This window comes from Mustela nivalis (genome assembly GCF_964662115.1).
Source record: "Mustela nivalis genome assembly, chromosome: 6".
Classification (NCBI taxonomy): domain Eukaryota; kingdom Metazoa; phylum Chordata; class Mammalia; order Carnivora; family Mustelidae; genus Mustela; species Mustela nivalis.
In genome coordinates, this window is record NC_139025.1 from 128,960,578 (window position 1) to 128,980,815 (window position 20,238).

The following is a 20,238-nucleotide window of genomic DNA, read 5'->3' on the forward strand; positions in this document are numbered from 1 at the left end:
AACTCGGATGAAAACATTCCGATAAAAATAATCGAAGACTTACACTGAAGGAAATAACAAAGGAAGTTCTTCAGGAAGAAACTAATCCCATATAAAAACATAAAGGAAGAACAAGAAGTGAAAAGTCTCAGTGTGTATTTATGGGTGTGTGTGTGTGTGTGTGTATGTGTGTATACATGAATACTGACTGCCTAAAACTTTGAGTTTTAATTAATGTATCACATTAAAATGAATAGTAACAAAAATCCAATAAGCAGGAAGCATAAATAGAGCCAAGTATGCAGTATGGTTCTAAAATCAGGGAAGGGGTAAAAGAAGTAATATGTCCTATACCAGTTATTTTGTAATAGGTAAAGAATATATGCTATAATACCCAGGGCAAGCCACTAAAAGAAAGGCAAAACAATACACAATGATTACTAGAAGAGAAAACAATAATTTTAAAAATGTAAATCAAAAAGATAGCCAATGAGAAAAAAAAAAGGGTTCCTTTTTTTTCTCACATAAAACATATATATATATATATATATGTTTTATATATATATATATATATATATATATATGCAGGTATGTTTTATATATATCTACAATTAAATTTAAGACATTTTCTTTAAGATACTCTTTTTTTAAAAGATTTATTTATTTGTGAGAGAGAAAGAGCAGGAGTGGTTAGGGAGTCATGCTGGGACGGCAGAGGTAGAGAATCATCCTTTAGCAGACTCCCTGCTAAGCAGGAAGCCCCATGGATATGGAACTCAATCCCAGGACTATGTGATCATGATCTGAGCCAAAAGCAAGATAAGAAAACACTAAGCAAAAGAAAGCTAATGTAAAGTATACTAAGAACAAACAGCTTGAAGGCAAATAGTAGTAGTTATAATAAAAAAGGACATTTCCAGAGGGCTGGTGGGGGATCAGGAAGTAGGGATATAGGGTGGCTAGGTTATGGACACTGGGGAGGATATGTGCTATGGTGAGTGCTGTGAAATGTGTAAGCCTGATGATTCATAGACCTGTACCCCTGGGCCAAATAATATATTTTATGTTAATAAAAATATAAAAGGACATTTCTATTTTTATTTTTTTTAAAGATTTTATTTATTTATTTGACAGAGAGAAATCACAAGTAGATGGAGAGGCAGGCAGAGAGAGAGAGAGAGAGGGAAGCAGGCTCCCTGCTGAGCAGAGAGCCAGATGCGGGACTCGATCCCAGGACGCTGAGATCATGACCTGAGCCGAAAGCAGCGGTTTAACCCACTGAGCCACCCAGGCACCCTAAAAGGACATTTCTTAATGCTAAAGGTGTCAATCCATCAAGAAGATAATAGGAGCTTAAATCAATATTCAACTCATAACCTAACTCCAAAATGAATAAGTAAAACCTGAAACTAAAAGAGAAATACACATGTCCACAATCTTAGGCAAAAACTGAAACACAGCCAAAGATAATCTATCAGTAGTTGACAGAATAAGCAGCCAAATAATCAGAAAGGTACAGTCCTTCTATAAGCCTGAGAAACACAATTAAGATATCTAATTTTCTCTTCCTTGCCCCTGCTCCTCACATATGCATACCACAGTAACCAAAAGTAACAATATGGTCTTTCAAGGGTAAATAAAACACTTATCAAAACTGACCAAAAGCCAGGGTCTTAAAGCAAACCTCAACACATTTAGAACAACCTTAATCATTTGGAGCACAGTCTCTGAATATACTGGAAAAAAGCTAAAAATTATTTTTAAAAAAGACAGCTTAAAAAGAGATTCTGCAATATATTTCCAAATAATTCATGTATTAAAAAAGAAATCCCAGTATAAATTTGAAAATATTTTCGCCAGAATAATAATGAAGGTAAGAAATCATTATTGTAATTTGTGAGACATATACAGCTCAATCAGTACTTACACAGGAAAACATAATTCTATAAAATTTGTTAGGAAAAAAAGAAAGGATGAAAAGTCAATGACTAATGTAAAAAAACACTGTCCAAGAGGAGAAGAAAAGACCTAAATAAATGACCTTTAAAATAACTGTATGATAAAAGTACTTTAGTGAGCTAAAATGTTCATTCTTAGAAAGGGTTAATAATTATGGTGACTAACATAACACAATAAAAAAAGAAGAAGAAAAGAAAGATTAATAAAACTGACATAATCTCAGTGATCAAGGAAAAAAAAACATGAAGTAACAATATAAGGAAGACAAAATATAAAAGAGAATATGAGCAATACGAAGAAAATTAGAGCATATGAACACTGAACTTCAATAATATTAACAATTTAAATAAAATAGAGAATTTCTTGAAAAACCCAACTGACAGAAAAAGTAGAAGAGTAGGAATCATTCTATCTCTTACAGAAATTAAATATTTACTTTAAAAAACTCTCACACAGTAAACTCCAAGCACAAACAGATTTACTGGTAAACTTTTCCAAGTATTCAAAGAAGAAATATATTACTATTACACAAACTTCTCCAGAGAACAAGAAACAACACTTCCCAACTCATTTTATAAGGCCAGCATAACTTGTCATAACCTAAGAATGAAATTACAAGAAAAAAAATTACAGACTAATCTCACACACACACACACATACTCGCAAAAATAAAAAATGGAGTAAGAACAATCAAATCAAGTGATATATATAAAGGTGTATTTCAAGAAATACATTTTTAAAGCATTCAAATGCTTTAACATTTGAAAATCAACCAACATAGGATACTACATTAAAGAAAAAAGGGGAGAAAAATACCATAGAATCATCTTCATAAACTCAGAAAAAGCTTTTGATAAAATTCAATAGTGATTCAGGATAAAAACAGTGGCATTAGAAATAGCAGAAAACTTTTCTATTCTGATAAAAGGGATCTTTTAGAAAAACTCTCAGTAAATACCATAATCAATGATCACATATTGAATGTGTTTTCCTAAAGTTGAGAATGAGACAAAGGATGCCCACTACCTTCACATTTATTCATTATTCTAGAGGTCCTAGCTAGTGCAATGTAATAGTCCTAGCTAGATAATGTAATAAAGGATTTCAAAAAGAGTAAATCACTGTTCACAGACAACACAACTGTTTACATAGGAAATCCAAAATAGTGTACAACTCATACTATTAGAAATAAGTAAATTTTGAAAGTGAATTTTGCAAGATTGCTAGACACAAAGTCAACATTAAAAAATAAACTAAGCTTTTATAGGCTTAGCAACAAGCATCGAGAATAATGAAATCTGGGGAAAAACATAATGACACTAAAAAAAATCCAATACCTAAAAATAAACAAAATAAAAAATGTTTAGACCTGTACATTAATGAAAAACAAATGTAAGGTAACCATATCTATTTATGGATTACAAGACTTAATACTGTAAAGATTTCAGTTCTCCTAAATCAATCCATACATCTGAATTCCAGTAAGTTTATTTTGTTGATTCTCTTAAGTGAATATTTTTTTTAAAGATTTTATTTATTTATTTGACAGAGAGAGATCACAAGTAGGCAGAGAGGCAGGCAGAGAGAGAGAGAGAGAGAAGGAAGCAGGCTTCCTGCTGAGCAGAGAGCCCGATGCGGGACTCGATCCCAGGACCCTGAGATCATGACCTGAGCCGAAGGCAGCGGCCTAACCCACTGAGCCACCCCGGCGCCCATCTCTTAAGTGAATATTGACACTTGGTTTCACTTGGAAAGAAAAATGACAAGAACAACCACTCAGTCATGCAGAATACCATGGTAGAGAATTTCTACTACCAAATATTAAACTACAGTAATTAAAATAGTACAGAATTGAGCAAGGATATAAAATACACAAATGGAACAAAACAGAGTTCAGAAACAGCCCCACATGTGTATGATTCCTTGATTCGCAGCAAAGGCAACCCCTGTCATGCAATGGAGGAAGGATGGTTCTTAAAACAAACTGTACTGGGTGAACTGAGTATTTATCAGGAAAACAAATCTTAACCCCAACACCTCAAACCATACACAAAACTAAATTCAAAATGGATAACAGATATAAAACATGAAAGGTAAAAAGCAGAAGAAAGCATAAAAACAATCTTTATGGACTTATGATAGGTAAGTATTTCTCCAACACAACACAGAGCATTAGCCATAAAAAAAGAAAAAGAAGAGAAACTGGACAACATTTTTAAAAAAAGGATTGAAAAAGTGAAAAGGCAAGCCATGATATGAGGGAAGTTATTTGAAATGCACATAATGAACAAAACACTCAGAATATATTATATACAGAATGTATACTAGTAATTATTAAGAAAAAAGCAGTCAAGGAGACTGCCTAAGAAAAGGTAGTCAGGTACGACTTAACAGGTAAGTCATAAAAGAAGGTATCTAAAGGGCCAAGAAAAATATGAAAAGGTGATCAACTTCATCAAACATCACAGAAACTTAAAATTAAAATGTTACTTTTGCTCATCCACCAGAACAGCTAAAATGAAGGGATAAAAACTAGTAATGGTGAATATTTAGAGTAGCTGAGCAGCTGGAACTTTCACACCCTGTTAGCAGAGCAAAAATTATAAATCAGTACAACCACTTTAGAAAACTATTGCTATTAAAGCTATCATAGGTATACTCTCTGACTTAGCAACTGTAACCCTCGGTATATACCCAAGCATTCATAGGTACCAAAGACACACACGGGAGTATTCAAAATAGCACTTTTTATAATAGTCTCAAAGTAGAAAACAACCCAAAATTCTATTTACAGTAGAAAAAATAAGTGTACACATTGTGTTCTATCCACCCAATGGAATATCATACATCAATGAAAACATATATGAAAATGTAGATTTTAAAAATACATCTACATATATACCCACATGCAACACTAACATTAATTTCACAAACATAATGTTGCCCAAACGAACACACGCTGTTCACATAAATTCAAAACCAGGGGTAATTAACCTATGTGTTAGAAAGTTCAGTTAATGACTTTCCTTCCCTGGGGCAGGGAGATAATGCCTGGGAGACAAGACAGAGAGTTTCTGGGGTGGTGCACTGGGATATGCTGGTTACGTGGCCATGTACTTTTTGCAATAACTCTCTTAGCCACACTTAGGATTTGTGTGCTTTTCTTTTATGTTATACTTTAATACAAGATTTACTTTTTAAATAGAAACACATTACGCCAAGAAGGACCAACACAAGGTTTCACCAGAAGCTCCCAAATGAAAGTCAAGTTGAAAGCTTCCAAGTAGAAGTGAAGTGAGGTGAAGCAGCTCTTAAGTGCATGGTAGTGTCAACCCCAAGAGTTTTAACTCACTGTTCTAATGACTTGAAGTGTGATTTTATCTTAGTAGCTCCAAAAATCCAATCATTAAAAACTATTCGCTATTACCTCCTTCAGTACTGCTCGCTAAACAACCCCAGAGGTTGGTAGTTCCTTCCATAAACCCTCCCAGCACCTAAGCTTAGCATCTATCTGCCACATAGTTAAATTTCTTCTGTAGGCTATATATTTTTAATGAGTCTCCAGTGCTTAACAGTCTCTCTCTGATATGGTAAATATTCAAATTTGGATGAATAAGTGACACATATCCTCTTCAGCACAGAAACCTTTTTCCCCCATTTTAATGCAAGAATAATGAAACTTTTAACTCAAAATCCACAAGTTAAAAATGACAAATTATGTCTGTGCCTAATCAAACCTGAAAACCGAATTGTCTAACTACCTCCACAGTATGTTTTCTTCATTCTTTGCCAAAATCACCTGAGAAGAAATTCAGACACCCTTACCCTTGCCCCATCTGGCAGCTTAGTAAGAAAATGACTTAGGTAAACTCAATATATTAATTATTAATTAAGGCTAATTCTAGTTGCTGAGTATAGTGGCAAGCTTCATCTTTTAAATCATTTCCTTAACTTAAAAAGCTCCATTACAGTCACTTACATATTCCTAGCTCCTTTTTCTCTCTAAAGATGGGAGGTCTTTTCCACTGGTAGATCCAGTGTATCTATGCTGAATTTAAACATGACTCTCTATGGGAAAATGAGAGTTCAGGGAATGTTTCGTCCTTTGCCAGTTCTCTGCTTTTATGTTATTCCCCGAATAAACCCTATTTTACATTAATATTGCATGTGTTCATGAAGCAGGTCCCCCATGTTCCCTCTATGTGACATAGTCCTCAGATTTATGAAGGGACATTTACTTGCAAGCTTGCTTAGAATCATGATGGAATAGTTATTTTATCACTCTCCCCTGTTTTATCAACCTTCATAAAGAATCATACTGTGTGAGCCTTACATTTTATCAGAAGAATTTTCACGAGATGAAACAGGAGTTCTCTTCATTTAGGTCCAGTGACAACTCTAATCACTTCCACTAACTTCTTTATCAGCTATTCAGCTGAGTTTTATCTCCAATTATATCCATATTACCAGATGAATTACTACTCAGACTCTGCAGATTTTATCTTTAGTGCTGTTCTGTTCCTGGTAAGCTTCCAGAAACCAGCTTTTCTGGAAACTTCTCCTAAGAGGCAAACTTTCCAGAGCAGAATCTACCCCTCCTGCATATGCTAGATTATTTACAACATTCTATGAAACTATTTTTCCTTCTTTCCTTTAAACCAAGAGCATGGCAAACTTCTTAAAAGGCCAGGAGTAAAGATTTTAGGCCTATGGGCAACTACTCAATTATGCTGTTACAATGTGAAATCAGGCACAGACAATATGTAAACAAATGCACATGGCAGTTTTCTAACAATGATTTGTTTGTAAAAAGAGCCAGCGAGCCCATGAACCACAGTTTGCCAATCCCTGCTCTATACTCTTACAATTTCTGGTCTTCATATATCAGTATTATAATTATCTTGAACTTTTAAGGGTTTATTGACACTGGTGCTAAAAATTAAGTTCAATATATTTTATCAATTAAAACTGAGATCAATATAATAACTGTTCTGGGAATATTTGTGATAATATGAGTTAAAAAAAAATTCTCTTTATTTGTTGGTTAACCAGAAAATTTAAGTGACTAAAGCACATTCACTGATAACCATAGTTAACTTAGGTATTCCCTAATTATGAAAATAGAGGTGATAATTTAGAATAATAATTAACCTATTAAAAACAAACATAATCAAATGAACAAAAGACTAAGTATATTACAATAAATCTACACAATGGACAGTAACGGTGGGACTACAGTGATCTCTTCTTTTCCCCTATATTTTCTATAACTAAAATCTATGATTTTTGTAATAAAAAGTTTCTTTAAAGCACATGATGACAAGCTAAAAGTGTTTAAATTTTTTATTTAGTTTGAAAACAAAAATAGACTTGGAATTAAATTTAAGAAAAATTCAACCATTCTATCCTATGCTCCTCTTTTAAAAAAAATATTTACATCAAGAATAAATAAGTTAAAATTTTCATTTACCTGTCGGTTCCTTTCATCCATTATGCGTGTGATTTGAATTTTCTTCCGCCCCATTTTCAATCACCTTTCCTTCCTTATATGCCAAATATTTAATTCAAAATTTATTTTCTTCAATACCCTAATGCATCGTACACAGCTTCTATTATTTCAGCTTCTGGTCCAAGGGCTACAGCTGAAATTTTCTATAAGATCTAAAAGAAAACACAAATTAGAAAATTTAAGTTCTATAAGTTTGTAAATCATGGAACTGTTATACAAATTTCAAACTTACCTCTATGCTGCACATAGGCACATATTAGTTGAAATTCCTTGTTACATATTGGTAGTTAAGTTGAAGCTTTGTTAATAATAACTTCACCCCTAAAAAAATCCCTTGAATCTTTTTGTGCCTCTAGCTCTGGCTGAAAGAGTACAATTATAAGCTTTGAGTTTTTCTCAATACATATAGTAAAAGTAACAAGAGCCAATACTTATTGGGATTTTTCTATGTGGCAAGAATTTTTCCATGTGCCTGCTATATCTTAACTCATTCAATCCAAACAGCAATCTTTTTGGTTATAATTATCATCACCATTTTATAAATAAGGATACTGAGGCAGAGAGATCCTAAATAATATGTCCAAGGTAACACACACAGTAAAGGGCAGGGCTTGGAATATGAACTCAGGGACTCTGGCTCCAGAATTTCTCTGCTTGGAAAATATCCTTGGAAATATCCTTGGAAAGAAAGTTGCTGATGTCCTCCATGTCAAAGGATGAACTAATAATCTGGGTAGCCCCAATCTGCCCTTACAAATGATTCTTGCAAACTGCCCTAGCTATCACCCAAATTACTGTCAATCCATAAAGGCACCATATGATTTCATAATAATGTCCACTTATTAAATGAAATACTGTTCCTTTTAGCCATTTAATAAAATGCTCCTTAATTTATCAAGATTCAGTTCCCCCTGATAGAGTAAACCATAGCACCTTATACTCTGTGGCTATTTGTATAATAAATTCTAAGTCCGTATTCCTGAGACCGTTAATCCTTCAAGAACAGGATTTGGTTTTTTATTCCATTTATCTCTGTAATTCAATGACTGGCAATGATATAATTTGTCATGTTCCGAATGACAGTTGTGTCAAAGACCTAGTGTTTTCAAAACTTACATAATAAAATATTTACAAGGGAAAAAAAGACAAATACTAAAATACAATAATAAATTCTCAGGGGAATTTTATTCAAGTATTTTTAATCTTGTGCATATACAGCCATAAAACTTTAAAAGTATGTGCAAATCCATGTTTGATTAAATCTGGCTTTTGCTCAAAAGCAGTGAATTTTTCATTTCTTAACACTACCATCATAACTATAAGCATGGCATGTCTTACGATAGTATCTTCCCTTGTATTCTTTCATTTCTTCATTCATACAAACATTAACTGAACATCTATTAACCTATTAACTGATCACCAACTTGCAAAAGTACTGTACTTCCAAACACTGAAGTAGGCACATAGAGTAAAATATTTAAAAAGAAAAAAGGCATGATTTCTGATCTCACTGAGTTCATAGTTTAGAGGGGAAAACAGACATTAATCAAACTACCATATAAATGAGTCCAGAAATTAAAATTAGGATGTTAGTTTATTTGACCTAAATTCATAAGTTAGGTAAGGCTTCCTTTGGAATGTGCCTCAAACCTGAGTATGAAGGTATACATTCTAAGCAGAGAGAATACCATGTGCACGGAAGCAGGAAACATTAGCAAAACTGAAGGATGGCTAGTCAACTGGTGGGAACCAAACAAACAACTTTGCTGTAGAATGTTTTTGCTTCCTCATGAGACTGCAATATAAACCAATAAAAGTCAGTTTATTCAAATCATGTTCCTTAACAGATCACACTGCATTCAATTCCCATTATAAAAATTTGAACTGTAGTAGACAAGATAAATATTCGTGCATTTCAATTCTAATGCCTCTAATGCCTCTAAGGTGTATGTACTGTACTCTCTTTTAGAATCTGAAAAATTCTGAATTCTATTAGACCATATCTAAGCATTTTGCTTTTGACAATAGTTGAATAGGTTACTTCAACCTTCTCTCTTAAGATTTATTTATTTCAGAGGGAGGGTGAGAGAACATAAGCAAGCACAAATGGTGGGGGGTGAGGGGACAGAGGTAGAAAATCTTCAAGGAGACTCCGAATTGAGCGCGAAGCCTGACAGAGTGCTCAATCCCACAACCAATGAGATCACAACCTGAGCCAAAAGTCAGATGCTTAACTAAGTCACCCAGGAGCCCCAAACCAACCTTCTAATAATGAGAAAACAACAAGAAAAGTAATCTGTTCAAAACCACTGGAGAACTTCCAAGACAGAATTGAAGGGCTGAGATCTGGAAGAAACGGATGAGATCGCACTTCAGATTAATTCTCCCCCTAGTCATTAGTAGATTCTTAAAATATTGCCTGAGCCCCATGTCAGGTTCCCTGCTCAGCAGGGAGTCTGCTTCTCCCTCTTCCTCTCCATGTAACCCCCACCCACTCATGCTCTCTCTCTCACTGTTTCTCAAATAAATAAGATTGTGTGTGTGTGTGTGTGTGTGTGTGTGTGTTTATTTTTAGACCCAAAAAACGTTGGCTGAGAGGCTGAGAAGCTAAACAGAGCTTTTAACAGATCTTCGGTAGGACACAAAAATAGATGCAAGGTCTGCCAAGGAATAGCCCAGCCCCAGTAAACACACCGGGAGTAGGGAGGGAATCTAAAAGACTATACCCTAGGTATAAAGGTAAACTAGAAATAGACCAGACCAACAAGGAGGAAAGTATAGCTTCATATCATCTCAATCCCTGATTAGGTTAAGGAATCTGGGCTACGTAGTGTCATTAGCCTAGCTGCAGGCCAATAAAAACTTCTGTAAAGATTTTAGCAAAAGTATATCTTACCAGCAAAAGTTAACATCATCTAGAAATTTAAATGATCTTATCATTATTATACAAAATGTCTAAAAATAAAAATAACCAGTCAAGACCTGACTTGAAAACTAAGATTTTAAAATGGCAAGAAATCAGACCTATAGGGGCGCCTGGGTGGCTCAGTGGATTGAGCCGCTGTCTTCGGCTCAGGTCATGATCTCAGGGTCCTGGGATCGAGTCCCGCATCGGGCTCTCTGCTCAGCAGGGAGCCTGCTCCCCTCTCTCTCTCTGCCTGCCTCTCCATCAACTTGTGATTTCTCTCTGTCAAATAAATAAATAAAATCTTAAAAAAAAAAAAAAAGAAGAAATCAGACCTATAGTAGATCCAAGTAATGGTGTTATCAGAAAAGAACTTTAAAATATGTTAATGTGTTCAAAGAATTAATAAAGACTATTAGCAGAAAATGCTAAAAGTATGGTAAACAAATGAAAAATACAATTCTGAAAACAGAAAATAAAAAAATAAATCATAATAGGTTAGAATACAGCTGAACAATCAATGATCCAGAAGCTAAGAAAGAGGAAAATACTTATACTGATGCCCAAGAAGACATAAATTGGGAAATACAGAAAAGAATGTGAAAAAATTATGACACATGGATCCAAAATACATGTAACTGCAGTCCTTGAAAGAAAAGAGAGAAATGTTTAAAGACATATAGTTGAAAACTTTTTAAAAACTTACCAGTGACATCATGCCACAGAACCAAGATCTACAAACTCCCAAGCAAAACAAATACAAAGAAAACCACAACCTAAAGCATATCAAAGTAAAAAGGGTGGATGGAGGGAAAGAGAGAGACACACACAAAGAGACACAGCCACAGACAGAGAGATCTTAAAAGTAGTCAAAAAAGGAAAGATTTACAGTTGACTTTTTCACAGAAGTAATGGAAGTCAGAAGACATGGAATGATATCCTCAAAGTGCCAAGAGTGGGAGAAATGCCAAACTAGAATAGTCTATCTGGCAAGTAATACTCCTGAAGGTGGGGGGGGGGGGGGGGAGGCAAAACACAGACATCCGTAATCAAATAGAAACAAAGAATTTAACACCAAAAACAATGAAGGGACTTCTTCAAGTAGAAAGAAAAAAGGATGTTTTCTTTGCAGAAATGTCTGTTCATGTCTTCTGCCCATTTCTTGATTTGGATTATTTGTTCTTAGGGTGTTGAGTTGGCTAAGTTCTTTATAGATTTTGGACACTAGCCCTTTATCTGATATGTCATTTACAAATATCTTCTCCCATTCTGTCAGTTGTCTTTTGGTTTTGTTAACTGTTTCCTTTGCTGTGCAAAAGCTTTTGATCTTGATAAAATCCCAATAGTTCATTTTTGCCCAAGCTTCCCTTGCCTTTGGCAATGGGAAGATGTTGCTGCGGCTGAGGTCGAAGAGGTTGCTGCCTGTGTTCTCCTCAAGGATTTTGATGGATTCCTTTCTCACATTGAGGTCCTTCATCTATTTTGAGTCTATTTTAGTGTGTGGTGTAAGGAAATGGTCCAATTTCATTTTTCTGCATGTGGCTGTCCAATTTTCCCAACACCATTTATTGAAGAGGCTGTCTTTTTTCCATTGGACATTCTTTCCTGCTTTGTCGAAGATTAGTTGACCATAGAGTTGAGGGTCTATTTCTATTCTATTCCATTGATCTATGTGTGTGTTTTTGTGCCAATACCATGCTGTCTTGATGATGACAGCTTTGTAATAGAGCTTGAAGTCTGGAATTGTGATGCCACCAACTCTGGCTTTCTTTTTCAATATTCCTTTGTCTCTTCGAGGTCTTTTCTGGTTCCATATAAATTATAGGATTATTTGTTCCATTTTTTGAAAAAGATGGATGGTACTTTGATAGGAATTGCATTAAATGTGTAGATTGCTTTAGGAGCATAGACATTTTCACAAAATTTATTCTTCCAATCCAGGAGCATGGAACATTTCTGCAAAGAAGACATCCAGATGGCCAACAGACACATGAAAAAGTGCTCCATATCACTCGGCATCAGGGAAATACAAATCAAAACCACAATGAGATATCACCTCACACCAGTCAGGATGGCTAAAATTAACAAGTCAGGAAATGACAGATGCTGGCGAGGATGCGGAAAAAGGGGAAACCCTCCTACACTGTTGGTGGGAATGCAAGCTGGTACAACCACTCTGGAAAACAACATGGAGGTTCCTCAAAATGTTGAAAATAGAACTAACCTATTACCCAGCAATAGCACTACTGGGTATTTACCCTAAAGATACAAACCTAGTGATCCAAAGGGGCACGGGCACCCAAATGTTTATAGCAGCAATGTCTATAATAGCCAAACTATGGAAAGAACCTAAATGTCCATCAATAGATGAATGGATAAAGAAGATGTGGTATATATACACAATGGAATACTATGCAGCCATCAAAAGAAATGAAATCTTGCCACTTGCAACGACGTGGATGGAACTAGAGGGTATCATGCTTAGCGAAATAAGTCAAGCGGAGAAAGACAACTATCATATGGTCTCCCTGATATGAGGAAGTGGAGATGCAACATGGGGGGTTATGGGGGTAGGAGAAGAATAAATGAAACAAGATGGGATTGGGAGGGAGACAAACCATAAGTGACTCTTAATCTCACAAAACAAATTGAGGGTTGCTAGGGAGAGGGGGGTGGGAGAAGGAGGGTGGGGTTATGGACATTGGGGAGGGTATGTGCTATGATGAGTGCTGTGAAGTGTGTAAACCTGGCGATTCACAGAGCTGTACCCCTGGGGATAAAAATATATTATATGTTTATAAAAAAATAAAAAATTTAAATAAAAAAAAAGAAAGAAAGAAAAATGGATACCAGACATAGCTTGGATATTGCACCAAAAAGTATGTACATAAACAAACAAATAAGAATAAGGAACAGGGTAAATATGTAACTCTAAGTAAATATTGACTAAAGAAGATAATAATACACTGTAGAATTTAAAATATTAATAATACACAACAACAGTACAGTACAGCAGTAAATAAAGTTAAGGTGTTCTAAAACCCTTTCATTTAATGAGAAATAAAAAAAGTACTTCTTTACTTTTTGGACTTGAGTCAAAGATGCATGTAAGAACAGTAAAAGTACAGAAAGCTAACAAGCTAACGGAAGGGGAAAATGAATTAATACCTGAATTGTATTAAAAAAAGATCTGATGACTACAAAAGTACATCTTAAATATGAGATAGAATGGAAGTAAAAGCATGGAGAACATACTGTGTAGAACACAAATCAAAAAAAAAGATCTGTAGCTATACTTTATCACAGTACATTTTTTTATTTTTTTGAAGATTTTATTTATTTATTTGACAGAGAGAGAGAGACACCGTGAGAGGAACACAAGCAGGGGGAGTGGGAGAGAGAAGCATGCTTCCCACGAAGCAGGGAGCCCGATGTAGGACTCAATCCCAGGACACAGTAAAAGCTCAATTCACTGGAAAGAGCTAGCAATTCTAAATCTGAATATACCTAATAACACTTAAAGTCAGGAATCTGTTCCTTAAAATCAGATATCCTGTACAAAATCCTAACTAGGACCTTATTTTCCATTTTTTTAAATAGGAAAAATTATATTACATATAAACTCATAATCCCCAATTATTTCTCTTTTAACTGAACTGAACTTTTTACTTAACTGAAATACAGAAAATGTCCATTTATAATAGAAAATTATCATGGTTAGGATGTAAAATACTACATGACTTCAAATGCAATAGTTTTCTCACTGGCTTTACTTCCTTTTCCATGATTTAACACTTTCTGTGTTAAACACTTTCTGTGCTTTCAACAAAACTAAGCAAAATTAAGGGACAAATACAAAAGCAATTAGAAACTTATGCAAGACAAACACATACAGCAGATAACAACTCAAAGGCTTATAATATGGAAACCTCTTTCTTTTTGCCAGTAGCAACAGAGACGCACATTCCCTCTGTTGACAGAACATGACTCAAAAATGTCTACATGTGATTCTAATGTTCTACAAATTGATTTGAAATTTAATTTGTGACTTTGCCCACATATCAGTTTGTTAAAATATTGTACTGAACTATGCAGATGGAAAAACACTTTTGTTTTCAAATTTTATTTGAGAGAGAAAGCAGGGTTGGGAGAAGGCAGAGGCAGAAGGAATCTCAACCAGACCCTGCTGAGCACAGAGCCTGATGTCGGGCTCAATCTCACCACCCTGAGAACATGACCTGAGCAAAAATCAAGAGTCAGACACTTAATGACTGAGCCACCAAGGCACCCCAAAAACATACTTTTCCCAAATAAACTTCAGTCAGTACCAAGGGAACTAGTAAGAAAGACGACAAATCTAGCAAGTTGATTTTAACAAAGCTTTCTCAGAAACTAATGGAATAAGCACACCAAAACAAGGAATAGATTAGAAGAAACAAAAAGATTTGAATTTTACAATTACCAGCCTGACATACAGAACAGTATACCTAACAAGAGCAGAAGATACATTCCTTGTAAGTGAATAAACACATCTGCCAAAAGTGACCACATGCTGGATCATAAACTGCTAACAAATTCCAAAGGACAGACATGTTTCTCTGACCTCCAATGAATTAAGCTATGAATTAACAACAATATGATTAGAAATGCTTATAGAGTTGAAATTAAGCAATAAACTTCGAATCAACTCATGGGTCAAAGAAGAAATCACAGCCACAATCATAAAAGAATTGAACACTATTAAATTCACATAACATCAAAAGTTATGGGATGCAGGTAACACCATGTTTAAGAGGGAAATTTATAGCTTTAGAACACATATATGGAGGAAAGGCCAAAAACCAATGTTCTAAGCAACCATCTGAAAGTGTTATAAAAAGAACAAATTAAACCCAAGACACTACAGATGAAGAAATAAAAGAGCATACCATAATGAAATAAAAAATATACAACAGAGATCAACAAAACTAAAAGTTAGTTCTTTGGAGGGAATAATAAAACTAGCAAGTACCTGGAAAAAATAATAGAGGGGCTGAAAATAAAACAAATATCTGTCCCCAAAGGTTTTAGATTAAAAAATATGAACTTGTTTTTTATAACATGTGCTGCATTTACCACATGAAGATTAATACAAATAACCAACAAAAATCTGAAAACAAATTATATCAAACTAAACTCATAAGTATAACTCTTTAACTACTACTTCCCATATTTCCGGCTCAAATGCTCTAGTAACAATTTTAACACTCTTTAGATCCCATTAGGTGCTATAATTTAATTATACCGACCACCTTTTCACTGTTCCTCAGCCAGTTTATGTCTCTTTATCTAATTAAATTCTCATGCACCCTCACTCCCTCGGCTCTTGCTCTCCCTCTTCTCTCCTCCCTCCAGTCATTTCCTGGGAAAGAACCCCCTCTTGACTACCTGCTTACTTCCATGAAGCTGAATAGGCTGAGAATAAACAACCATACTAACCAGGCTAATTAATCTTTCCTTAAGTTTAGTAATTTTCCATTTCCCAGTTATGTGCTTGATTATTTGATGCCCTATTCTAACACTCTAACACTCATCACTCATCCTCACTTTCAGTTGATGACTTTGCTACCTATTCTACTTATGGAAAAAGCAGTAATCAGAAGAGAATCTCCTCAAGTTCCTGCCATCATATCTATCAATCCATCAGCACCTGTCCCACTATACATGCCTTCTTTCCTATTTAGGTCTTGGCTACAGCAATTCCTCCTTTCTTTCCTTCAAAGTCAAAATTTTCTTCTATACTGAAGCAAGCACTCCCACTGGCAAAAAATTAAATAAAAGATGCTATTATCTCAGTTATCCAAAACAAAACACAGGAAACAAAAAATGTCTTGATCCTGAAATTTAAAATGTACTAAAAGAAAAATCCGTCTTTGCAGATTCTGAGAAGTTTCAATTTCATAAAGATGTCAATTCTCCCCCAAATTAATCTAGAGATTCAATGCAATCCTATTCAAAATACCAGATTTCCTTTTATTACATGCAGAAACTAACAAGATTATTTTAAAATCCATTTGCAAATATAAAGAATAGTCAAAACTACCTTGAAGAAAAGACTCATACAGTTATTTAATAGACTTATTATAAATTATAAAACGAATAGTAATTGAGATGGTGTGATTTTGTCTGTTGTGTGTTTTGCATATTGAAAGGACTGTACACCATGACAAAGTGGGACTTATTCCTGGAATGTAAGGATGATTCAACACACTAATAAAATTAATCAATGTGATAAACCACATTAAGAGAAATGAAGGAAAAAACCACATGACCCTCTAAATTGATGCAAAAGCAGCATTTGACAAAATACAATATTCTTTTATGATAAAAAAAAATCAACCAGAAATAGAAGGAAACTACCTCAACAAAATAAAAGTCATATACGAAAACCCCACAACTCACAGCATGTTCAAGTGGTGAAAGACTAAAAGCTTTTCCTCTAAGATAAGGAGTAAGACAAGAATGACTGATTTTGCCCCATAAATTCAACAGTGGAAGTTCTAGTCAAAGCAATTAAGCAAGAAAAATGAATAAAAGGTATCCAAACTGGAAAGGAAAAAGTGTAAGTACCTCTGTTTGCAGATGATGTGATCTTATACATAGAATCCACTAAAAAGATTCCACAAAAACCTGTTGAACTAATAAATTCATCAAAGTAGTAGGATACAAATGAACACAATAAAATCAGTTGCATTTCTACACTAACAATAAACAGTTTGAAAGAAGAAAATAATTCCATTTGCCATAGCATCAAAAAAATCTTTTTAAATATTTTAGAGAGCATGTGTGCGTGCAAGAGTGGGGAGGAACAGAGGAAAGGGAACAGAATCCTCAAGCATGCTCCCCACAGAGCACAGAACCCAATGTGGGGCTCTATCTCAGGATCATAATCTGAGCCAAAATCAAGATGCAAGAGCCAAAGCCAAAATTTGGCTTAACTGACTTGAGCCACCTTAGGCACCTCTACAATAGCATCAAATTTTTTAAATACTCAGGAATTAACTTAGTCAATGTGAAAAACTTGCACACTGAAAACTTAACAACACTGATAAAAGAAACTAAAGAATACAGAATAAATAAAAAGACACCCTATGTTCACAGACTGTAAAACTTATTGTTGTTAACATACCAATGTTACCCAAAGTGAACCACAAATTCAATGCAATCCCTATCAAGATCCCAAATTTTGAAAAGCCACCCTAAATTATTGAATCTCAAAGGTCTCCAAATAGCCAAAACAATTTTGAAAAAGAACAAATTTGGAGGACACACACTCCCTAATGTTGAAATTTTCTATAAAACTATAGTAATCAATACAATATGGCATTGGCATAAAGACAGACACATAGATCAATGGAACAGAATAAAGAGCACAGACAAATCCAGGAACACACGGCCAAATGTCAAGAAGTGTCCATGGACACTATCAACAGAGTAAATGAGCAACCCACCAAATAGAAGAAAATAATTCTATATCATATTATCTGAGATTAATATCCACAATATATATAAAGAACCCCTAAAACTCAAAACCAAAAATAGGCAGAGGACTTGAATAGACATTTCTCCAAAGATGATATACAAATGGTCAATAAGCACGTGAAATGATACTCAACATCACTAATCATTAGGCAAATGCAAATCAAAACCACAATGACAAACCACTTCACACAATTTGGACAACTATAGTAAAACAAACAAAAACCAAAAAAAAAGTCATATTGTGAATGGGGGTAAATGTGAAACCTTGTGCGTTGTTTGGGAGAATGTAAAATGGTCCTGTTGCTGTAAAAAACAGTATGCTGGTTACTCAAAAGATTAAACAGCAAATAATCATTTGATCCAAAAATTCCACTTCTAGGTCTATACACAAGAGAACCGTAAGCAGGGACTTGAATAATATATTTGTACATCTATGTTCATAGGAGCGTTATCCACACCTAAAAGGTAGAAAAATCCCAATGTCATTGGCAGATGAACAGAAAAACAAAACGTGTTATCTACATACAATGGAGTATTTTTCAGCTTTACAGAAAATCCTATCACTTAGGGTACCTGAGTAACTCTGCCAGTTAAGCATCTCCCTTCAGCTCAGGGTGTGATCTCAGTGTCCTGTCAGGCCTCCTGCTCAGTGGACAGCCTGCTTCCCCCTCCCTCTGCCCCCTGCACCACTCATGAGTGCATGCACACATGTGCTCTTCTCAATCAACAAATAAAATCTTTTTTTTTTCTTTTTTAAAGATTTTATTTATTTATTTGACACAGAGAGATCACAAGTAGGCAGAGAGGCAGGCAGAGAGAGAGGAGGAAGCAGGCTTCCTGCCGAGCAGAGAGCCCGATGCGGGACTCGATCCCAGGACCCTGGGATCATGACACGAGCCGAAAGCAGAGGCTTAACCCACTGAGCCACCCAGGCGCCCCATCAATCAACAAATAAAATCTTAAAAAAAAAAAAAAGATACCTTCACTGATAAAACTGTTATAAAAAAAAAATCCCAACACTTGTTATAACATGAATAAACCTTAAAAATATATGGTAAGAGAAAGAGGTCAAAAAGACACATATTAGATAATTCCATTTATATAAGGTACAAAGAGTAGTCAAAATTCATAGAGAAAGTAAAATAGTTCCTAGGGATGACAGAGAGGGACAAATGGAAAATTATTGCTTAATGAGTGCACAGTTTTAAAATGGGATGATGAAAAAGTTCTGGAGATGGTGGTGATTATTGCACAGAGATAGAAGTTTGCTTAATACCACCATACTATACATTTAAAAATGATTAAAATGATAAATACTGTGTTATATGCATTCTACCACACTTTCAAAAAATATAAATGCTAAAAAAAAAGTATGTACACACCTTTAAAACAACTGCAGGATTATGATTTTATAAAATTAAGCTAACCATTAACATATTAGGTCAACAGAGTGCTAATTCTTCTATATGATAAAACTAAAGGAATTGTAAGAAATGGAAACATTTAAAACTAACCTTTGAGACTAATAGTTATCTTTAGCAAACACAGATAGCATTTTCCCCACAAAGTAATATATCTTATCCTTCGGGGAGAGGGGAAGGAATCTCACTAACTCCAAGGCCTACATCTGTGTTCAGGCAACATTAAAGTAAAAAATTAATTTAAACTGAACTCTCAGTTAACTGAAATTCTTTTTAGTGGGTAATTTTCATAAAATCAGAAACTACATTTTAAAAAAAACTTCCAATATGGGTTCTGCTGTCTTAATTTAAGAAATACCAGGGCACCTGTGGTTCAGTCAGTAGAGCTTGTGCCTCTAGATCTCAGGCTATGAGTTCAATCCCCACGATGGGGGGTACAGTTCACTTAATTTAAAAAAAAAAAAAAAAGGAAAGAGAAATAACATCGTCTAACACTCAAAATCATACTAATACTCATCACAGAATTTCAGTCTTTTCAAATCAATTTTGTTTACTGTTTTAAAGAACTCTGTTGCTTAAGTAACTAAATATTTTAAGAGCATGAACTTTAAACACAAGGTGAACTTTACTTTCTAAGGTTTGCTCTTACTAAATAAACATCAATTTCTGAGTTCATCAGAACATCTCATTCTGATGATTCTGGTAAATCAATTATTAATTTTTTTCAAAAACTTTTAGTAAAAAGTACTAGCTTTTAAGTAAAAAGTACCTTTGTAATAGAAGTAACTGTGTACAATCAACAACTGAGCTTTTTAAACAAATAAACAAGTACTTAACAAGAGAAAATCTTTAATGATTCATTACTGCTTTAAAAGAAGGGAACTTAGAGGACACCTGGGTGGTTCAGTTAGTTAAGCACTGGCTCTTGATTTCAGCTCAGGTCT

At 34.6% G+C, this 20,238-nt stretch overlaps 1 protein-coding gene across 17 annotated transcripts in view; it reads right to left on the reverse strand.

Annotated features, from left to right (window-relative positions):
- Positions 1 to 20,238, reverse strand: part of MEF2A (myocyte enhancer factor 2A) — a 161,989-nt gene that overhangs the window by 86,437 nt on the left and 55,314 nt on the right. For all 17 annotated transcript variants that reach the window (XM_082736474.1, XM_082736475.1, XM_082736484.1 and 14 more), the window contains one exon: positions 7,409 to 7,599. In XM_082736474.1, coding sequence (XP_082592600.1) covers positions 7,409 to 7,462 — 54 coding nt within the window. In that variant the 5' untranslated portion in view covers positions 7,463 to 7,599. The remainder of the gene's footprint in view (positions 1 to 7,408; positions 7,600 to 20,238) is intronic.